The sequence below is a fragment of the Puccinia triticina genome, chromosome 4A (genome assembly GCF_026914185.1).
Source record: "Puccinia triticina chromosome 4A, complete sequence".
Classification (NCBI taxonomy): Eukaryota; Fungi; Basidiomycota; class Pucciniomycetes; order Pucciniales; family Pucciniaceae; genus Puccinia; species Puccinia triticina.
This window is the reverse complement of record NC_070561.1, coordinates 7913972-7937153: the sequence shown is the minus strand read 5'-3', so window position 1 is coordinate 7937153 and position 23182 is coordinate 7913972. Positions and strand designations below refer to the sequence as shown.

The following is a 23182-nucleotide window of genomic DNA, read 5'->3' as shown; positions in this document are numbered from 1 at the left end:
GAGGGCCTCCGATTGTACCTCTACGCGCCCTCACCGTCGTCGCCAACCAGCCAAGCCAGGCGGAGCCCCCGGCGCCCAAAAGGCGTGCGCAGGTCATCAGCAAACACTCATCATGACCGCCATGGCCCCCGCGAGCAGGACGCCAGGCAGGGCGCCAGGCGCTCGCGGGGGCCTGGCGTTTTGAATGCAGACGCAGATACGGCGCCACCCCGCCCAGGGCGTCCGCAAGGCGCCCATCTCGGGCCGTTCGCGAGGCGCCTATGTCCGACGCCTGGCCGGCATTGCATTTTACAGCGCCACTTAGGCGCGATTGACTTGCGGGGCCACGGTGGCGCCAGCGGCGACGATCGGGGGGCGCCCCAATCGTCCCGGTGTGTAGGCCCAGTAGCTCACCCTGGTTGTTATTACAACGGCCCAGTCCAGCTGGGCCCGTGTTTCAGCCTTGTTTCCTTCGTTATCTGTTTCTTCTACTGTTTCATCGTATCATGCGCGCACCACCTTTGTAGATACCTGTGGCCAAGGGCAAAAGGAAAGCCCGATGGTCAGTTGGTTGGGCCAAAAAAAAGGGGGGGGAGGGTGAAGACTCACCGGTAGCGGTAGCGGTAGCGGTAGCGGGGAAATGAAAATCTGGCGTGCTGCTGCTGCTGGGTTGCTGGCTGGGTTGCTGGCTGGGTTGCTGGCTGGGTTGCTGGCTGGGGGGCTGGCTGGGGGGCTGGCTTGTGGGTGCGAACGGTCGGGCGGGGAGGTGAGGGCGAGTCGGGGGGCATTTTTTGTTTGGGGGGAGGGGGGGGGGAGTGGGAGGGATGATGGAGGAAGAAGGGGGAAGTGTTATGTTTTAGGCGTATACTTTCTATTAGCATATTGTTGTTAGTGATGCTTGTATTGTGTTTTCTTTCTTACTCTAAAAGACTCCTCCCTGGGATGCCGGTGAACCTTCTTTTCCTCACTCTCTTTGCTTGTTTCTCACCGACATCCCAGGTAAGCTCTATTGTTCTACTCTCATCTCTTTCTTTGTTCTCTTTCTTCTTTCTTTTCTCTCTCATAGATCGAAATTTACTCTCTTTGCTTGTTTCTCACCGACATCCCAGGCCAGAGCATTAGAGGTTATGAGCCCTCTCTCTCGCTAGGAGTTCAAGGCGTTTCGTATCAGAGAGTCCGCCTTGCAAAAATCCAATCGAATCCAATCGAATTCATTTGTTTTCAGATCACATCTGTCATGTCGGACAACCGCTCTGGCAATCACGCTGGCGACCGCGAGGGGAGACCTGCCTTAACTGCGAGGTCAACTTCGCGAGGACGTCACGCTTCTCAACCCATTCTCCCTACCCACTCCTCATCATCCGCTCTCACTCATCCTTTAGAGTCGGGGCGACCGACCGGTGCGCAACGAATGGAGGCGCTTTTCAACAGTGTGGCTTCTACGTCGAAGGGAACCGATAATAGGGCGTCGTCCTCGGCTGGCGTGGGCGCTTCCTCAGCTTCGTCGGACAACGCCGGCCCCACTGTCAAAGATAAAGGCAAAGCCACTGGGCCGACCATCGCTCTTCACCCACCCACCCCGGAACAGTCGAGCCGCCAAAAGCAATCTTCATCGTCTTCGTCTGGGGAAAAACTTGTTCTCGATGACGAGACAGTGCGACAGTTTGTCACCTTTCAGCGATTGCAACGGGCGTTGAACGCTGTGTCAACTCCAGCGGCTCCGGCGGCCCCGGCGATTCCAACTCAGCCCTCCGCACGTGAGCTCAACGCTACACTTCACAAGTGGCTCACGAGCGTCCCGAAACTTGCAATCGACGGCGCAAATTACACCACCTGGTTGATCATGGTGCAGCAGGCGGTCGGAGGCACAATCGGTCGAGCAATCTCCCTAGCTGGACCGGACCTGGTTTTGGACAACACTGAGGATAATCTGTTGAAGACGGCGATCATCTACTCGGTCGACGACAACCTCAAGGCGAGCGTCGCTGAACAAGCTTCCGGTTTGGCAGCCCTCAAGCTCATTTCAGACACATTCACGTTACGTAGTCGCACGGCCCACTTGGCGCTAGTCAAAGAAATGTTGGACCTCAAGTTCAATCACTTCGATCGGTCGGCAAGCATCGACGCCCATTTCCGTCGAGTTGAAAATATGTCCAAGCAACTTTTCCGTTCTGGTTTTGTACTCACCGAAGAATCATTCATCGGTCTCATCTTTCATCTCACACTTCCTAACCTCGAGTCTCATCCTTTTGTCAACGTTGCGCGGCAAATCGATCAGCGCATGGGTCGCGGGGATGCTGAGGTTACCAATACCGAGCTGGTTCGCCTGGCTAAAACGGAACTCGCGCTTTTCCATCAACATCGGCGGGGTGGGAGCGACAGGCGCAATGAACGCGGCTCGAAGCCTACTCAGAATGACGGCGGTCAATCCACCAAGCCCAACAACAACGGTAACTCTAAATGGTGTCACCGCTGCAAGTCGAACTCGCACTCCACTGCGGAGTGTGGTAAGTCTTCGGGGAACCCCTTGGGAGGCGGAGCTAACAATCCCTTCCGCAGCGGGCCTACCACCAACAGCAATCCGTTCAGAGGAGCTTCAGCGCCGCCGCGAACCAATGTGCAAGGACATAGCCTCGACATGCCTGATGGGGAACCAACCACCGAAGTTCCCGACTCTGCAGTTTTGCAATCCATCACCCTGGATGAATTGACTGAGCCAGTTACCCAGGAGGAGGTCGACTTCATCATTCAACGGGGAGGACAGCTCTTGGGCTTAGACTCGTGCGCTTCCCACACCTTCACGAATAACCTTTCCCTTTTGTTTGATCATCGTACCTTATCCGCTCCCATTCCTCTTACCGTCGCCACTCACGCTCCCAAATCTTTTGTCACTGTAGTTGGGAAGATGAAGCTTAGCAATAAATCCGGATCAATCACCTTCAACAACGTTTATTTCAGCCCTGACGCCTCTTGCACTCTACTCTTGGCGGAAACACTTCGGCTTGGCGGTGGTAAGCTTTCTGTAAATGATCGGGTACATGCGTCCGTTACCTTCCCCAATGGCTTCTCATTACAGTCCTTTGCGATCAACCGACGATGGCAAATACCGGCACTCATCGATCAATCTTCCATTCCTATTGTTGTTGTTCCCCCTTCTACTTATTCCGTGTCTGCCTCCTTGAGTACCCTCCCAGAAATCACGGCTTGCAATGTTAATATTAAAAATTCTGATGCACTCATGTGGCATCGGCGACTCGGACACGTAAGCTTGAAGCGGATCATTAAGATGTGCGCCATCGGAAGCTTGCCGGGATTACCTGAGAGGTTAACAAACAAGGACTTCATATGTGAAGACTGTCTGGTAAGCAAAAGTAAGCGGGTGCGGGGCAATCGTCTATCTGATGAGCCAGCATTGTGTCCTATGGACACTATTGTGTCGGACGTACTGGGCCCATTTGTCGAGGGTTTCAGCGGTGTCAAGTACATAGTTGTCTTCAGGGACTTGGCGACTACTTACTCGGAAGGTTTCTTGATCAAAGCAAAAAGTGACGTGTGCTTGAACTTCAAACAATACATCGAACGTATGGAACGGCTCACTGGAAAGAAACTCAAGCGTTTTCGAACGGATGGCGGCGGGGAATTTACGTCTAAAGCATTCATTAGTTGGCTACAGGACAAAGGGATCGAGCATCAACACTCGATGCCGTATGAGCCTGAACAAAATGGAGCTGCTGAACGTCTCCACCAAACAGTGGGTGAAATGGCGAGGACGGCACTGATCTCTTCGGGACTCCCTTTAAAATTCTGGGGATTTGCTTATCTCTGGGGGTACTTCACACATAATCGTCTAATCAATTCACTCACCGGCGACAAGACGCCACTCGAGCTCATGTTTGGTAAAAAGCCGATTTTCGATTGTCTCCGGACCTTTGGTGAGGTGGCATTTGTCCACAAGCCAGATCTCTACCGCAAAAACAAAACCGATCAGCGTGCATGGCGTTGTAACCTGGTTGGTTATGTACAAGGGGGCAAAGGCTGGATTTTTTGGGTACCTACAAACAACACCTTCTTCGAGTCCTCCATCGCTACGTTTCCTTACTCAAATCAATCTTCCATCAATCCTCCTGAACCCACTCGAGCCTCTCTCACAACTTCAAACTCCATCAACAGGATCCTCAACAACGGGCCGGAGCCTACAGCTACTGAAAACGATGCTCTACCTGTACCCGGACACAACGGAGAACTGACAACAGTTTCGTGTGACCCACCAGTGCGGCGGTCTATCGACAAATTGCTGAATACCGAGGAGACTTCTCCCATGATTTTCAATGCAGCCTTGGTTCTGGGCACTGACTCTGCCAAAAAAATCATTGAGGCGCAATCTCCTGAGAAGACAGGACTTTCAGCGGTGACTTGAAGCCAGCTTCTACCTCGAAATTACGCACGAGCGATTGCGCGCAAGGACGGGGATCAATGGGCGGCCGCTGTGGATACCGAATTGTCCAACATCTGGAGCATGAAAGTTTGGCACTTCGAGCACGTGCCGGCCGGAAGGAAGGAAACTGACGCCCGCTGGCTGTTCGACATTAAAAGAAACCAGGACGGAACAATCAAGAAATATAAAGCAAGGTATATTGTCCGGGGTTTCAGTCAAATTTTTGGTCAGGACTATCATGATACTTGGGCTCCTACAGCTACTTTCGCTTCACTCCGGATGCTGTTCACGGTGGCCACTGCAAATGGGTGGTCAATCGAATCTTTCGACATTACGGCGGCATACCTCCACGGCGAGATTGATGAAGACATTTGGATCAAGATACCGGATGGCATGAATGTGCCAGAGGAGCACCGTGGGAAATCTCTCAAGCTGGACAAGGGGCTTTACGGCACAAAACAGGGAGGCAGGTGCTGGTGGAAGCACTTCGTTCAAGTGATGGAAGACATCGGATTTACTGTCAGCCATTACGATGATTCTTTCTATCACATGCAGCGTGGCGGCGAAACAATCTTGGTATGGATTCACGTCGATGACGGGGTTGTGACGGCATCTTCAGACGCCATCATGTTAGAATTCCGGCATGCTCTTGAGGCCAAGCTCAGGACGACCTGGGAGGGGGCAATTCACAACATTGTAGGCATCAAAGTTGAACGACCATCGGCGCACAAAATTGTGCTATCTCAACCTTTCTTGACTCGCAAAATAATCGAAACCTTCACCACCGACACAACTCTTCCGCGTGCTGTGCCGATCAAAGACACTAACTCCCTAACGTCGGCGCAATCAAATGAGGAAATCGTTAATCCGAATGGTTATTTATCCATTGTTGGCTCGCTGAATTATCTAGCCGTAGCCACACGCCCGGATCTCTCATTTGCCGTTGGATTTTTATCCCGTTTCTCTAAGGCCCCTGTCAAGCGTCACTGGGCGGCAGTGCAGCAAGCTCTAGGCTACATCAAGGCTTATGGGTGTCGGGAACTCGTCATTGAGCCTCAAAAAGGTGACAACCGGATGTTAACGTGGGTGGATGCCAACTGGGGTGGCGAATTTGCCCGATCTACTCATGGTTCAGTGACAACTCTATTTGGTTCACCAATACTATGGGCAAGCAAGCGCCAACCCTCCGTCGCGACGTCAACTTGCCATGCGGAATTCATGGCGCTTGGATGGGCAGCACGTCACTCAGTGTGGTTGAAGGAATTATTCTTTGACATGACCAACCAAACCATTACCCCTACTTTGATGTGCGATAATGACGCGGCAGTAAAGATCTCCAAAGACAATTCGGCCAACAAGAGGACGCGTCACTCAGATCGTGAATACTTCTATGTCAACGAACAACTACACCGGAAGCGACTCGCCATCGAATGGGTTCCCACTGACCAGCAACTTGCGGACGTCATGACTAAGGCACTTGTATCCACGCCTTTCGAGAGGATCTTAGCCAGCCTCAAAATGTCACCCTCGGGGTGTGACATACGCGATGGCAAGTACCAGGGGGGATAGCATGCGCTAGCTGCGACGATCATGCGCCCACCGCGATTTCACAGGTCCCGGACAACTTCATGGATTTTTTTTCTCCTTCTTTTACTTACTTATTTTATTTTTTTCTGTTTTGTTGTTGTCTGTTCATTTATTTTGATTCTTTTTTATTTGATTTTTTTTCTCTCGTGATTTTTTTTCTTTCCCTTCTTCATCTCGTTGTGTTTCTGCTCAAATTTTTGATCAGTGGTCGGAGTCTTTTCGAGGGGGTGGCTGTTATGTTTTAGGCGTATACTTTCTATTAGCATATTGTTGTTAGTGATGCTTGTATTGTGTTTTCTTTCTTACTCTAAAAGACTCCTCCCTGGGATGCCGGTGAACCTTCTTTTCCTCACTCTCTTTGCTTGTTTCTCACCAACATCCCAGGTAAGCTCTATTGTTCTACTCTCATCTCTTTCTTTGTTCTCTTTCTTCTTTCTTTTCTCTCTCATAGATCGAAATTTACTCTCTTTGCTTGTTTCTCACCGACATCCCAGGCCAGAGCATTAGAGGAAGGAGGTAGAAGGTTGGGGGTGTTGCAGGTCCGGTCGGCGATGCTTTTTGGTTGGTGTTTGGTGGAATATCGGCGAAGGAAACCGCAAGCTTTCTTGCCTTTGCTGTATTCACATAGTTGACAAAGTGCGGTGTAGAGAAAACAGGAGCTAGCAAAATAAGTGTTGAAGTATCTGAGCTTGAGTCCAAGCTGCTGGACTTCTTGTCAGGCTGATGATTGGCTTTTGTTGTTCAGGTTCCCAGCGCTTTCTTGTTCTACATAACATGAGGCACGGGCGGGTCTGCCACTGGTTTGGTTGATGGGAGCGGAGCTGCGCTTGCTGGCTGACCGGAGGCCTGTTTGTGAGCGGGAGGGCAAGCTTCGGCAATCTTGTCGATCGAGCGCTTTCGCCGGCGGCCCGCCAACCCGAGCTCACTATCCCTCACCACCATCCACCCAAAGAACCCATCGATCAAGATCGCGCTCTTCGTCCTGTTCTTTCAGAGATTCCTGCTCTCCTTCTTCGACCATCTCGGCCTCTCCACCCACCGAATACTGGTCCCGCTCGAATATCGCCGACGGCGTCAACGCACTCGCAACTACAGACGAGATGGTCGTCGTCGGCCTGTTCCAGCTCTACGCTTTGTTCATTCCTCTTCCCTATACCCCCTCTTCCTTGACATCGCTTATTCTACTCTCTTTCTCCGCTGACCGTATACCGGGTATCGCGCGCTCACCAAAGGCTGAGGAATCAACGGATAGAAAGTTGGTCTGCAAGAACTTCTTGCATTAGTAAGAGTCAGTCTGATGCTCTCTCGTGTAATTCTGTGCACGTCATCTGATAGATGTATAGGTTTTTTTCGAACTATCGGGATTTTGGAAGGGATTCACATAGGGATGGACATCCAGTTCCTGGTCGACCAGATGCGCGCGGGCCGAGTACACCAAGTCGTGGCACGCGAGGCCGCAGGCCGCGAACGCGCTGGGCTTCCCAGTGGCGGTGAACCCCTCTCCTTATTTCAGGCCGGGCAACTGAGTGGTGGGGTGGGGGTGAGTTTTGTTTTTGTAGATCCCGAGCACGCGCGGATCCGCGGCCGCGAGGGGGCCGAACGCACCCAGAAGCCGGCCGTAAGAATGGGCCCATTCGGGACCCGGTGGACCGAAGTGGGATGCCAAGCTAGCGGGGAAGGTCCCGAGAGCTCCGAGCGAGCCCGAGCCGGCCTAAGAAGCCGCGTGTCTCTTCTTCCTGTCCCTCCGTTCAAGACAGATCACTCACACAAGAAAGGCAGAAAGTGGATGACGCTCGACCCCCTCGACTCGCCATATTTCTCCTCGCCGTTCGCCGAGAATCTCAGCGGCCACCTTCCGCCCCCTTCCGACATCGACACCCTCTTCCACTCGTCCGCTTCCTCCCGCCATATACGCGCCGGCTCCGACGGCTCCGGTAGCGACCTTCCTGACTCGTTGCCCTACATATATAACGCATCCTCGCCTTCCAGAAAACCGTTGGCATCAGCATCAAGAGTCCATCCAGAAGAACAGGTGATACATCTTTCCACCTCTCTCCTCCGCGTGTTTCAACAATGTCTGGGTGGCTCTGTCTCTGCAGGCTCGTCTCGTCTCGCCCTCTCCCCCTCCCTCTCTCTGTTGTTTTTTGCCATTCTTTGTTTGGTGCCGGTGGTTATTTCAATGGACGTAAATAAATGCATAATTCAATGAGACACGTGCACAAGTCACGGCCACGATCGTAGGCAAGTATTTACGCGACGCGCTGACTCCCGACACGCCTCGACACGCGCGTTTCACTCTTTATTTTCTCCTGTTGTTTGCTCCTATGGGATAAAGGATTTAATCTACCGTTGAGCACATTGGTCGGATCAGTCACACCGTGCCGCCCTACCGTACTACAATGGAATCATTACACGGCGGTGCGGTGCCTCTGATGAGGCGTTGCACAGCTTGTCTTGAGTCTTGACTGATGTGGACCGAAAGAAGTTGGAAGCGAAGCTAAAAAAGCCCGCTCATGTGCTGCATGCATAGCATTCTACATATGTATTCTGGAACGCCTAGAAAATACATTTGGATACATATTTGGACTAAGTAGGCCAGAGTCAACGGGCTGCTGTACCATTCAAATCGGCCTGATTTTGTGGCGCAAGAAGCATATGTATTCTGGAACGCCCAGAAAATACATTTGGATACATATTTGGACTAAGTAGGCCAGAGTCAACGGGCTGCTGTACCATTCAAATCGGCCTGATTTTGTGGCGCAAGAAGCATATGTATTCCGGAACGCCCAGAAAATACATTTGGATACATATTTGGACTAACTAGGCCAGAGTCAACGGGCTGCTGTACAATTCAAATCGGCCTGATTTTGTGGCGCAAGAAGGCCAGTATTTATGAAAAGATAAACCAAATATTTTCGAGGACATTTTTTGGAATCATGTCTTCAGCTCACGTCCGTCTATATAAGAATATGGGAGCTCATGCAGTCAGACTTGCGAGTTCCCCTGGTGTAGCCGTAAAACATCTTCTTACCGCACAAAGTAATCACCTCACCACATCATCTCCATTCAATATGCTTCTCTCGAACCTTCTCTTGGTATTCTTTCTTCACGTCGGAGTTGTCTTTGCCACCGAGCCTGCCAAGGACCCACACTTTCGGTGTGGAAACGACCATGCATACTGTCTGACGCCAGGTCCCGCATCAGCTGCAGAGTTGTATTATGGTAAGTCTTTGCTATCGTGATCAAGCTCGGAAAGATTTCGGATGCGCTAATTATGTTACTCCTGGCTGGCTCTGAATGATAACTACATATTGATTGAATGCTAACATACAGTGAGATTGGCCAGCGTAAACACAGATCACCAAGCGTCCTGCGCTTCTCGCCGAACTGGGGGGAAAATCGTATATAATTTGTGCTGCACTGCTGATTTTGGGATCAATGTATGTCATCAAATTCTTGGCTCCGACTTTGAACTAGCTCCAATGAGGAAGATCACTGAATATTCCACGAAAAAACAAATGTCCCTTGAACTTCAAATTCATCATAGCAAGGGAGCACAGGCTCGCAAGTGGTAGTGGATCTGGTGACTTTGGACCGTTCAGGATGTCGTAACATGGGTAGTTGAGCACTGCACTCGAAGATCCTTTGAAGGCTTGTATCTAACACAAGAAGAAATCAACCTTAAGTTACATATATTCATGTACACCTCGATCTAGCGGTTGACTACCAAGTGTTGGGTGTCATCCATTGCGGCTATTGCTGCTCACCTGGTACTTGCCACGGGTTACTGCGGCGTAGGTCCCTGTGGCAAGTGCGGGAAGAAAGGTAGAAGGGGGTCTCCCGCTTCTGGCCTGACCAGGGGGGGAGAAATGAAGCATTTTCATTTCGGGTACAGAAACAAAGACAGTGTAGGGTTCAGGCGGAAACCCCGCAACCCGGCCTCTATTGCAGATGGGGGTGGGAGGGTGGTATCTGAAAAAACGCTGAGTGACCCTGATGACGATGTGGAAGGGCTGAGGTGATCACAAACTCTCGCCTGCCGGGGGGCGCGGCGTGAAAGGACCCTGGAAACCCCCTATAGAGGTGGGTAACCAAAAATCCAAGATTTGGCCAAAATTCATACATTTTCACAAGGCATTCATACCAGTTTCGTGCGTAGCCTCAGGGCTCTGCCCAAAAATCCATACAAATTTGGTGCGTACCCTTTTTTTTGGCCCAGAAACCCCACAGCGGACCTTTTTGCGCAGCCAGCTTGCCGCTCTTTTCACTGCATAGCATCAACGAAGGGTAGTTACGTTACGTTGCGTTATCCGCGCAATTTTGGTAACGTAACTACCCCCGTTATCCGCCCCCCCCCCGTTACTTTACTAGTAACGGGGTCATTTCAGGCCCCGCGCCTAACGTAACGGGCCTCACAAATGTGAGGCCCGTTATCGCGTTATCCCCCGGATAACGCAATAACGGACCATTTAAGGCTTTTTAGCCTCATTTTTTGCCCGTTCTCAAGGGCTCCGCGCGCCCGGATAACGCAACAAGCATAAAAAAACCGGCTCAACGTGTTGCAATAACGTAATTGCACTGCCGTTACGCGTAACTCGTAGATAACAACAAAAATTTCATTACGTTACCGTTATCTACGCGTTACGCGTAGCGTAACTACCCTTTGTTGATAGCATCTTATAGGCAGCTGTAGCATTTTAAGTCAAAAAAAAATGAATAACAAATAGATTAAAAACCACAAAAGATCAATTGTGACTGTTTTAATTGGGAGCTTGTCCGCATTCCAAGAGGGGTGACCACGAGCTTTCTTCAAGTACTCAAGCACAACTTCAATTCCAAAATTTCCACACCTGAGATTTTATTTGCAGTTTTCAACACCAAAGACCACATCCATGCTTTTATTCACAACATACCACATTCCCTCATCTTCTTCATCTTCAGGGATTATTGGAGGAGAGCTAAACTGCCAAAAGATTACATCATTTTGTGTTCCGCGAGGTATCTGTGAATCTGATAGAGAGATTGAGAAGAATTTTTCAAACAGATCTGGAACAATAGTATTGACCAAAATTTTTACAAAGATGAATTAAAATTAGATGAGCTCTGATTTGCTCTGATGAGCCCGGACATGTTTCTAACTTTTTGAGAATTAGCTTGAATTTCTGTGTATTCAAGTAGAGTCTAGATTAAACAGGATTAAGCCGGCTACTAGTTGTGGGCTCTCAAACCCCCTAGAACCCCTCCTCCTGCCGGTGGGCAGTTGAAAAAACAAATTGTTGGCTGGCCTTGGCTTGCTGCCAAGGGGGGGGGGGTTACCGGGGTGCTTTTCTGCTCAACCCTGAACTTCCATACAATCTTTGTTACCAACCCCCCAATCTCATGAGAAAAGAAGTACATTTTCCGTGCGTAACCTCATGCCAAAGAAAGGCCATTCATACATATAATTTGGTGAGTACCCTTTTTGGTTTTGGCCAAAAAATTCATACATTTTGGTTACCCACCTCTATAGGGGGTTTCCAGGGTCCTGGCATGAAGCACCTCTCACGAAGTGCCACCTCAGGACCCCTGAAAGCCCCAAGCAAGCTGCCTCATGTAAATTTTGCTAATTCCGTTTTTTGGATACGTGGGGAAATTGGGTTTTTCCCAATTGGACCCAGTTTAGATATGTAGTACAGTGGGTCATCTAATGTTTTTGGCACCACATTTTTGAATGCAGAAGCCCAGGCCACAGCCAAGTCATGAGATTGGCTACAGGGGGGGAAATAAGTTCCTAAGAATGATTATGAAACAAAAAAAAGTAAAAATAAAAAAATAAATAATCACCAGGGGGGATGTGTTGCACTCTCTAGAGAGTGCCAAGCCGTAACTTTATATTGAATGAGGTCTGATGTGAGTTCAATTTTAACCTTGAATCTTTGTTCACTTTATTTCCAACACAGGCGTAACTTTAGTTCAAGTTGTTTTGGAATAATATTTCACACAATTCCAACACATGAATATATCTCTGCTGAAGTTTTGTGCTGGGTTCATCATTATCACAATTGTGGAATTGAGCTTCAATGCACACAATTTTATCCTAATTCCCCTATCCTTATGCTCAAATATATCCTCAGCCAAGTGACAGGGAATATTTTGCATTGCAGAATTTTTCATTCAAAACAAACATAACATCAAATCATGAAAAGTTCTTGTAAAATATAGCAACTTCAGAGGATCAGCCAGCTGCAAGATGAATCCTTTGAGCATATTTATTTCATGCCAATTCCCATATCAAATTGGGCAGAAAGTAGTTTGAAATCAATTTGTATTCTTCAAGTATCAAACAGTGTCAGAGCTAGGAAGACCTGCGTAATACGGGCTTGTACTCCAAGCAATATGAAATGTGAAAATACCAGAGTTGGTTTTCCTTACCATTTTTACCAAGGTATGAGCCATAAAATAATTTTCAAGTTGGAAGTGTGAATAGCTGTTCATTTGTGAATTTACATCTTGCCTAGTACATGACTACACTTGGTACAATTTCTGAAACTTTACTTACAACTGACTGGAAAAGGCACGGCCTAGAGGCCAAAATAAAGCTTCTAAAGGGAAAGGGGGGTATATTTGTGGATATTGACAGGCGCACCAATATTCCCTTGCTCCAGGAACCAGCTGGAGAAATACTTCAACAGCTGGTCTGAGAACTCCATAGTGAGCAGTCAATTCTTAAATTTTCACGCAAATCCCAGTGTGGGTAACACCTTTTGTCTTGTAGATTGACCATATTCACATCTTCTCCGCAAATGTTTTCCACAAATTTTCTCCTATTTGAAGCATTGTTTTATTGCATGTACCTTTATTTCCATGTGCATGGTTCAAAAAAGTAGTACTGATTGCTCCTATCACATACAGGTGCTTACGTAGCACTGGCTTTTAATTATGAATTCCGCACTGTGGACCTGCTGTATTGAGACCACTCAAAATCATTGGCCTTAGGATTTAGAGATAGTCATTTGGTACCCGCGGCGGGTACCTAGTACCGCTTGGCGGGTACCCCCTTGCACCCGCCTCGCACCCGCGCAGCGGTGCCGGGTGCGGTACTAGGTACCGGGTTTTGGCCGGGAAGCGGTGCGGTACCCGGGTACCAACTACAAGTACCTCCCACCCCCCGGGTTATTGAGAGCCTGGACTTGGTAGATCCAGCTCGGCGAAGGCCTCCCAGTAAGCTGGGAGGATTCCTCTCCGCGTATCCAGCTCACCAAGGCGACTCCTCCCGCAGAGCTGGATAAATATATTGTATCCAGCTCGCGGACGCCAAAGAACCTCTTGATAAGCTGGAGAGGAGTCCCCTAGCCAAGCTGGATACATATGTATCCAGCTCGCCGAGAGGAATCTTCCAAGGGAACTGGATGTGTCCAGCTCGCCGTGAGACCTCGCTAGCCGAGCTGGATATTGTGTATCCATCTTGGTGAGGGATGAGTCATCTTGGCAAGCTGGATACAAAGATGTATCCAGCTTGTCAGAGGTGTGTATTCCTCCTCAACCGGAGGGATTCCTTTGGTCAAAGAGGAGAGCCAGTGCTTGCCGGGAGGAGTTCTCCCGGCAAACAGTGGTCTTTTTGCCCTCCAGCTTGTCCCAAAGGGCGGCAACAAACTGGATGGAGCAAGCAGGACAGCAGGACGCTGCCACACCAAAAAATATCACGGGAGGTACCCGCAGTACCCGCCAGCGGTACCCGTGGTACCTCCCAGGCGGTGCCGGGTGCGGTACTAGGTACCTGAAGTTGGCCAAAAAGCGGTGTGGTACCCGGGTACCGCTGTGAGAAATATGAGTGGTTAGCTGGTGTAGAATGTCCGCTGACTGCCTTCTTCAAGAATATTGATGTCCGGGCTGTGTGATTGTTGGTAACTCGGCTCCGCACTGCTACTTTCCGCTAGCATTCAGCGCTCCTCTACCAAGCCTGATCTATAGCGTAATAATCCGCAAGTGAATAAAGCTCTGCACTTCGTAAGCACCAGAATCCACAGTAACTCTCTAATAAGAATAAGAACACAGATAATCTCCCAATAACTCTTGTACGTCCGTAGTCGTAAGTACAATGATGAGTGAAATCCGTAATAATTCAATAGGATAAAGATTCCAATAGTACCCTGATGAAAAGAGAGAGAAAACCCTGAGCCACCCCCGTCCTTCCCTCCACGCATGTCACCGTTCCCACCCGATCCCGCACACCTGACACTTTCCCGCACTAGTCCTCCAGCTCCGCCCGCTATCCCGCTTGTCACTCTCCCAGACTCCGCTCCTCTCCGACGCTTGTCCTCCCACCGTCCTCTGTCTAGCCCCTGTCAGTCGTTCTCTTGCCACCGCCTTCACCCCGGTTCCACCCGCTGGTGGAACCCGCTCTGGCTGTCATGGCTCACCCGCTGACGCGCTGCTGCTACCAGTCCATGTGTGTAGTCCCGCCGCAGTCCAGCCCTGTCTTTTCCGCTCCAATCCAAATACCCGATCCGAAATCCGCAATCCGCAATCCGCGATCCGTGCATTCCAATCCGCTCGTGACTTTCCGTAAGCTTTCCTAGCGTGCTTTCCTGACCTCATCCTCAGTGCTTATGTCACCGGAATGCACTCTGCCTGAGCGGCTTTGTGCATTCCCCGCCCGCGCTATCCCCGCGTGGACATTCTACCGCGCTTGCCTATATAAATCACCACACCGCTTGGTACCCGGGTCCCAAATGACTATCTCTATTAGGATTGCAGGAGCAGCATAATTATGTGAGGACAATTATTGAAAAAATTGTCTCTGGGTGTTTGAAGGTTGGCACAAGTGAACTATGGCTGAGAAAGGAAATTTGAATTGACACAGCATGGCCCTTATTCACTCAGGAGAGTTTTTTGACTTCTGTAATGTCCACCCTCATGTTTGCGTGAACGTCAGGGTGGACATTGGCCAGCAGCTAACACCTGTACCCAGACTCAATGAACAGGTGGTGCTGTCCATCGCGCTGGGAAATTCCTGGCTTGTTTACCACCACATGCTGGCCTTATAGCTGGGCTTTCCCGAGCTCTTTGGACAGTATATGCTGTCAAACAAGCTCGGAAAGGCCGGTGCGATGTCCAGTATCTGCTGGTTATAGGGATAGGGCTTCCCCGACTTGGGGACTCCTATCATTTGTCCACTGCAATGTTTGTCCAAGTGTTGTGGTGGACAAGTGCCATGGACACCAATCCGCTGCCTATCCAAGCTCAAAACCAATGACCAGGACCTATTGGTCATTACATGGGCAAAACCCTAGCGCAATGACCAGCACATACTGGTCATCAAGCCGACATTCCCAAGCTCTGTAGGCAGTATAAAGTGGCGCCCCAGCTTGCAAACGCACCGCCAAATGGCCAGAATTTACTGGCCTTTTAGCTGGGACTTGCACAGCTCAATGTACAGTAATGGCTGGTTAATCAAGCTGGTAAAGAGACTCCTCAATTACCTACATGTACTGGTTTCTGAGCTGGTCCTTTCACAGCCCAGTCACCTGTAATCAAGTGAAGGATTCCTGCACCCAATGGTGGGTATACACAGTAATTGAGATAAGATGCTCTCCACTCAATGACCATAGAAACTGTCCATACAGTGGAGGATTTCTCCACTTGATCATGGGCTTTATACATGGTCATCAAGTGGAGGATTTCTCCACTCAATGGTCAGTAGCGAAGATCATAGAACAGAGGATTTCTCCACTTAGTGATCATCTAAACCAGTCATCAAGTGGAGGGTTTCTCCACTTGATGGGCATCCAACCGAGTAATTAAGCAGAGGATGTCTCCACTTGATGGCGGGTACAAATTGGTTAGCGGAGAATCCCTTTTTGTGCACTGGCCACTGAGTGGAAATACCCATTAGTTCAGTTTAACTTGCCAGACACAACAAGATTAGATACAGATAAGATCAGTATGAGTTGATTATAAACATACAACCAAACCACAATTCAGTTACACATGAGGCAATGGAACATATCTGCCAGAATTCTAGATAGAAATTACGGTCTGGCACTCTCTAGAGAGTGAAACACATCCCCCCCTGGTGAATGTGGAAATTTTTTAATTTCTTGCAAATTTCTCAGAATGTTCATTACTGTTCAAACCAAGGAGGGAAAATTAGAGAGCACAGTATGGCATGCAACAAGAAAGATAAAAAATGAAAATTTTTGAAACCATTGCCAATGATTTTTATTGGATAAAATAAATTGAGTCAAATTAGTGGTGATGTGGGCTACAGTCCCTGAGTTCAAATGAGATTGGTTGATAACCCATCCGCCCAAAAAATCATTGAAAATAGTTTCAAAATTTTTCATTTTTTATCATTCTTGTTTTATGCCATACTTTGCTCTCCAATTTTCCCTCCTTGGTTTGAACAGTAATGAACATTCTGAGAAATTTGCAAGAAATTAAAAAAAATCCACATTTTACACTGCAAAAAAAACTGTGTCAACTGTGAGCAGTTGACATGTGGTAACTCTGAGGAAGCTTGTGGTGTTACACCAGCCTTACTCAAGGTTTGACTCAACCCAAGCTTCAATGCACAGTCACTGGGCACCTTGCACAGTGACTGTGCCAACAAAGGCACTTGTGCATCCAGGTGGAGTTACAATGGCAGCTTGACTCGAGTATCCTGCGTGTCAACTGCAAGCAGTTGAGCAAGTTTTTTTTGCAGTGTTACATTTTTTTATTTCATAATCATTCTCAGGAACTTATTTTCCACCCCTGTAGCCAATCTCATGACTTGAAGGCTGTGTCCTGAGCTTCTGCGTTCGAAAATGTGGTGCCAAAAACATTAGATGACCCACTGTGCCTGAGGATAAATTTTTGGGAGAAAGGCCCACTGTGGCAAAATTAGACAAAAAGAGCCTTTTTTGGTTGGGAATTGAACCCAAGACCAAAAATTTTGGTTTTTCTTTCCAGGCAAACCCCAAAAAATACCAATTACATTAGGACCATCTTGAGAAAAATAAATCAATTTAGATAGTGATTCACATGAGGAGCATTCTGCAAAAAATGTCCCCCGGTGTGGTGATTTATATTGGCAAGCGTGGTAGAATGTCCACTTGGCAATAGAGCAGGTGGGAATGCACAAGCAGCTGAGCTCAGAGTGCATTTGGTGACATAAGCACTGATGATGATGCCAGAAAAGCACGACAAGAAAGCTTACAGAAAGTCATGCGCGCATGGAAAAGCACGGATTGGAAAAAATGTGGATTGCAGACCACGGAGTTTGGATTGGGTGGCAGACCGGAGCAGACAGGTACACCATGGGTGCAGTCTGATGTCAATCCAACGTTGGGATTTGTGTCAGCGCCCACCTTCCCAATGCTGCACTAAGGCAATGTGGAATTCACGTTGGGAGGCAAACCATGGGACGTGTCAGATTGGCGCTGACGTCAATCAAGGGTGTTGGATTGATCCTGGCGTTAATCCAAGCTGTTGGATTCATGCCAGTGTCAAGTAAAATGTCTACTTGAACTAACTGGTGGGGTCAGTGTGACCCCAACGGCAACTGCAGCCACAAAGGGGAGCTAGTGATGCATGCAAAAACCATTTCACAGGGGGGGGGAGTCAAACCCTGAACATTCTTTGTCAGTGCATGCAGGCCTCTTGCCATATAAGGATGTTTAACCTTATACAATTGCACTCCAGAGCGTTACCAAGCAACTTCTTCCTATATTTTTTTGGTAAAGTCCAAGAAGCTTTTTTTCTCTTTTTCTTTCTTTCTTTTTGTGTAAAATCTGCAGATAGTCTTGTAACTTGTTTGGGTCTAGGTCAAGAATAACTTTTTTGAAGTGATTTCTTGACCTCTGCAATGGACAGGTGGGTCCAACTGGTCAGTTAACCAGTCAGATTGACCTGTTGGATGCCCTTGTCCAACAGGTCGGCTCATCTCCTCAGATTTCTGACTGTCCAAAAACCTTTCAGGCAAGCCTACACGCATACCCCGGCCATCGGCTCAATCCATGCGCCAGGCTGACCATGCTTACCAGCGCATCTGCACGGTTGGACTGCCCTTCCCATTGGGAAGGGTGTTTTGGCTCAGACATGTTAGTCTGACGTCAGGCTGGGTTGGCCCAACCATAATCCAGCGCAGGGGCAAAAACAATGTCAGCCCACTTCTAAAAGTGGAGCCGTTGTGGTCATTATTCCTGTGTTTGTAGGAGGAAAATTCAAACTTTTATGTGTACTCACAAAACGCCTCAAGATACAGCCAACTGGAAAGCAGAAATGGAATCTAGGACCAAAATAGCCCCTAGTCACCCACTGAAACCACCCTCATATCTCTACCGGATCAGAAGATACGCAAATCACCCCTTTCACGCACCAGTCCGAGTGGGTTCACACACAGACTCAACTCTTGGCTACCATACTTGGCATAATGCATACAGCACATGAATTACTTTTCTTCCTTCCTTCTATCAGGCCTCACCTCCTATTTCCCCTTGCATATGTTTGTTTCCCATTTGCATATCTTTGATCTTGGAAAATCCTTGTATGAATATATATGATCCTGTTTGCATATCAAAGGGACGCATTGTAAATAGTCTAGCTAAATTCCCTCAGTTGTCCTTTCTCACCAGCCAAATTCCCTCAAAGCTGTTCCCCTGGAGCTAAATTCCCTCATCATTTTCTATATAAGGAGGCCTCTGCCTGCTAGTTGTTTACTCCTCATCCCATCAGGGGACATTCCCCCTCAGATCCTCATGCCATCCAGCGGTCTATATTCTCTACTCACTTATCACTCATATTATCTATCCATATCACAGTTATCAGCTCACATCACCACTCAGTTTCACATACCTTTCACACTTTATTTGAAATTCATATCACCGCTCAGTCACACACCTTTCACCAGTAACCAGTCCCCGGTTCCACTCCTGGTTGAGCTTAGCTCCCTCTCACCCTCATCACTCCTCCCTTTCTGAACTTATATACCCCCAGGCCAAGGACCTAGGTTCAAGCCCCACTCGAGACATCAAGTCGCCGTCACCTATCACATACATCAGTAACCCCATCAACCTTGGACATCGACAACAATCCTCTTATATATCTCATCTTCGAACATATCCTATCACAAAATAAATTGCCAAGCTTACCTTGGTGGTCTTGTTTTCTGATATACAGAAAGGCAGAGCTTGCACCTCACCCATACCTTTCGCCATTCAGCAAAAGGGTCTCACGACACCTTTTGAGTCTTACAAGGGAGTCCCCAACGTGATCGGATTACCGTATAATTGGATTGTCGAACAAAGTCAACCAAATTAGTCGAATACTCGAATAAGAAGAAAGAAGAACAAATTTATCAGCCACTACTGTCATTAAAATAAACGGAAAAACTCAGTTACTCTGAAGATCAACTAGTCTACCGAAAAAGACTATCCAGCGACGAAAAAAGACTCACCATCTCTGAAGAATAAAGATTGAACAACGAACCAGTACTGAAGGACGTATCTTGAAGAAAGCAGCCAGTTATATACCAGAAGACGGAAGATTGCCAAAGGATTTGGATAACTAGGATCCTGTTAGAAGAGAACGTTGGAGCACCACTCAAAGGAAGCGGACAATTAGAAGCTCGGAAGAAAGGTTATTGCACCTGAAGAAGCCGGACAGACATAGACTCTGGATAATCGTATACTGTTAGAAGAACCCTCCCACCTACTATTAGTTATTTGGAATAAACCTCTCAGCTTGCCCTGGTAAAGAGACCAGAGACCATTTATAATCGAGAAAATCAGAGATTAGCAGGATAAATACTCAACAGATAGAATTTTTTAGAACAACCAGAAAATCAACAGAAGTCAACATGGGCTTACCATTTACAAACATGCCAGAATTGGAAGGCGGATTTGCTCCTCTAGAAACTCCTTCGAGAAACCGATTTTTTGCAAACACTTCGAACTGGAATCCACAAACCGGTTTACCACCACCACGCCCCGACAAAGGCAAAGGACCTGCAAACACGTATAGAGATCAAGAGGAAGGCGGAAATGAATCAGACTCCGGTACACCTCAGAACAAAAGTCAACCTAGACCACAAGCTCAGGGATACGGGATGCATAATGTTCGCCAATCTGAAGGACTTATGGAAGAAGAAGACAAGTCTCCTGTTATGCAAAGAGGAGCACCAAAAATTATTAAAGACCCGGGATTGCTCTACAACGGGACCCACTTTATGAAGTTTTTGAAACGATACGAGAGAGCAGCAAGGACATACCAGGCAACAGATTACGATAAGGCGTTACAGATCGGACGATTTGTGCAGACGGAGGAACTCAAAAGCAAACTCGAGGCGATGGACGGATACGACGAATGCGATTGGAAGAAGTTACGAAAAGATATGGTAGAATCGTGGGGCGAATTGGACAACACAGTTCTATACACCACAGCCGATCTAATCAAAGTAGCAGAAGAATACTCCAGGGAAGGTCAACTTAGCAGTCATCGAAAATACAAAGCATACCTTGGGAAATTCACCACCATCCTCAAGTACCTAGTCAGCAATGAGCACATAAACAAAAAAGAGGATGCCTCACTATTATTTTTAAGTGCATTTTCACGGGAAAGCCAGAAAAACATCAGAAGACACCTTGTCAGTCAGGGAAAAATACCAAAAGGGAAAGATGGAAGCAGCAAACCACCACTTTGGAAAGACGCCACGGCAGCTGCAGAATTGGAAGTCCAGACAGAAGAGAACGGATACTTTGACATCAGAACCTTTTCAGACTCCAACCAAATCATGCAAAGGAACCTAGATGAACACCAACGAGAGAAGATGCTTACGGATAACCCCAAAGTCATGGAAAAGCAAGTTCAAGATCTAGCGCAGGATATGTCAGCACTCAAGCAGCAAATGAGAAGCCTGGTACCAGCAACTTACACACCAAATAAAACTATGGACCGACCCTCAGAACGTTCAGAATTCTCGAGGGGGAATACTAGGCCATCAATGCCACTTTACGATCAATTGAAGTGTTACTACTGTCATGAAGAAGGGCACTCAACAAACCAATGTGGAGAATTGGCAAAAGACAAAGCAGAAGGATTAGTAAGGTATAGCTCAAGCAGAAGAGACTGTTACTTATCTGATGGACACCAGATCCCTTGGAACCCAACAAGACCAATCCAATCAGTAGTAGCTACAGCTTCAGCGAACACCAAGATACAAGAAGAATCCAGGGAAATAGTGGAAGATCAAAAGCCAACTTCAGTCAAAACATCAGCTCAAACAATAGACTGGGAACCACCAACTCTTAGTGCAGAAAGTTACCTCAAGTCTCACCCAATGACAAGGTCAGAAGATCAGAAAGGACAAAGAAGCGTAAGGATCCAGGAGCCCGGCCAAGAGGAACGAATGGATGTCGATCAGGAGGAAGAACCCAAAACACCGGTACGCAGCCCGGCAAGACGGATGGTCGAGAAAGTATGGACCAAAGAGAAGGGACTAGCTGGAAAGGAGAAGGAATTGAATCCGGAAGAAGCGCTACTCCAGGAACTAGACAACGTCAAAATACCAACAACATTTGCTCAGCTAACAGCAATCTTGCCAGCATACACCGCCCAGAATATCTCGAAGCTACAAGACCAATCTCCAGGAGCCAAGCATGGAATAAAAGTATTAGTACCACTTGCGAGAATAGGACAAGGAAGAGGCTGGAACAACATGAGGGATCTCGGCACAAATAATATAAGATCGTTTGGGTTCAGCTTGGTTCCACAAGGGCTCAAAATGGGACAGGTTTTGTTATGTTGGATAATGGCCTTGACCATGATGATCGTGGAGGGAATCAAGAAGCTATCAAAGATCAGTATGAAAAGCTTTGAGGTTATCAGCGGAATTATATTGGTTATTATTTTATATCTTTTCCGACTTGGCAAAGAAACAGTCCAAAACGTAACCGGGTTGCGAATTTTGTTCCTGGAACAACTCTGTAAAATCTGGAGGAATGGAAAGCTATGGCACATCAAAAACAATCAGCTATCAGGAAAGTGTATCAGCCGCATTCAAGATCTCAACAAGCTCAAAGACAAAATCTTCAACAAGCATCTCTTCAAACCTCACTTGGATCAACATGAAGAAATTTTCAACAAACCTTCACCTCTGGACCCAGGACCCACAGATACAGACCCTGAAGAAAAGAAAGACAGAACCATCAATCTATGCCACCCAAATGACAATTTTACAGATCTCAAACCAATAAACTCACCAACTTCAATCAAACCAAATACAATTTGTCAGCCTTCTGAAGAAACATTTGAGACTCCGCCGCCACCAGTTCCTCCGGATATTGCCTCAAAACCAAATCATTCAAGAAATGAATCAAAACTGAAACAAGAATTCAGATCAATCAACAATCTATCTCAACTCAAATCACACAGGAATCAATGTCTCCTCTTATTTTACTTACTCAAGAAGCTCATTTTTAAATCAACCCTGAAGATTCCACCAGACCGCTTTGGACAACTCCAGAAAACCTTCAACCTCCCAAGGCTCCTTGTTGGAATTGGTTAAACATTCATCATTTTCTCCTGTTTTCTTGTTTTCTACACTCATCAAAATCAGATATCAGCTCTAAATTCTTGCACTCTCAGAGTTAGAATCTTTTCAAGTTGGGGGAGGAACTTACACTTCTTTCACACATCAATCTTTCATTGCCACCTTCCTTCCATCCCTCTTCATTCTTAAGTTCTACTTTTTCTTATATAAGTTGGGGGAGAAGACCTCTGTGTAGTTTTTTGGCTTACAATTTCTCTTGGTTGAGGACAACCATCTAAGTTGGGGGAGGGCATCCTTCATTTGGCTAGAATTCTAAAAATTAAAAGCTTTTTGCGGACACAAACTCGTCTCGATGCAGGTTGGACAACTAGAAATAACTCGCGGAAGACAGCGCTGGATAAAGTGTTTTGTATTCGCAACCGGATCGGCTGAGGACCAAGGAACCAATCGCGACCAGAAATTCAAAAACAACTATATTATTATCATCATTCATCACAATTCAGACATTTGAAAAGCATCAACAATAATGGGACGGTAGTTTATATTGCGACTTCGAACCAAAATCATCGTTCTAGAGAAGAAAACCACACAAGGAAACTATGATCAGCTTCAAACAAGACAGAATCTATAGTTGGGAATGATCAAAGAGCATCGAGTACTGGCTACGGAGT

General features: G+C 47.5%; 2 protein-coding genes across 2 annotated transcripts; one reads left to right on the top strand and one right to left on the bottom strand.

Annotated features, from left to right (window-relative positions):
- Window positions 1-1350: 1350 nt before the first annotated feature.
- PtA15_4A836 (uncharacterized protein) lies at window positions 1351-1539 on the bottom strand (the record flags this gene model as incomplete). The annotated part of the gene is made up of 1 exon (XM_053168761.1): window positions 1351-1539. One exon carries the CDS (start codon window positions 1537-1539, stop codon window positions 1351-1353), a length of 189 nt encoding a protein of 62 aa, XP_053019938.1.
- Window positions 1540-6810: 5271 nt separating this feature from the next.
- PtA15_4A835 (uncharacterized protein) lies at window positions 6811-10058 on the top strand (the record flags this gene model as incomplete). The annotated part of the gene is made up of 4 exons (XM_053168760.1): window positions 6811-7256; window positions 7337-7491; window positions 7561-7996; window positions 10013-10058. 4 exons carry the CDS (start codon window positions 6811-6813, stop codon window positions 10056-10058), a joined length of 1083 nt encoding a protein of 360 aa, XP_053019937.1.
- Between the last annotated feature and the right edge of the window lie 13124 nt (window positions 10059-23182).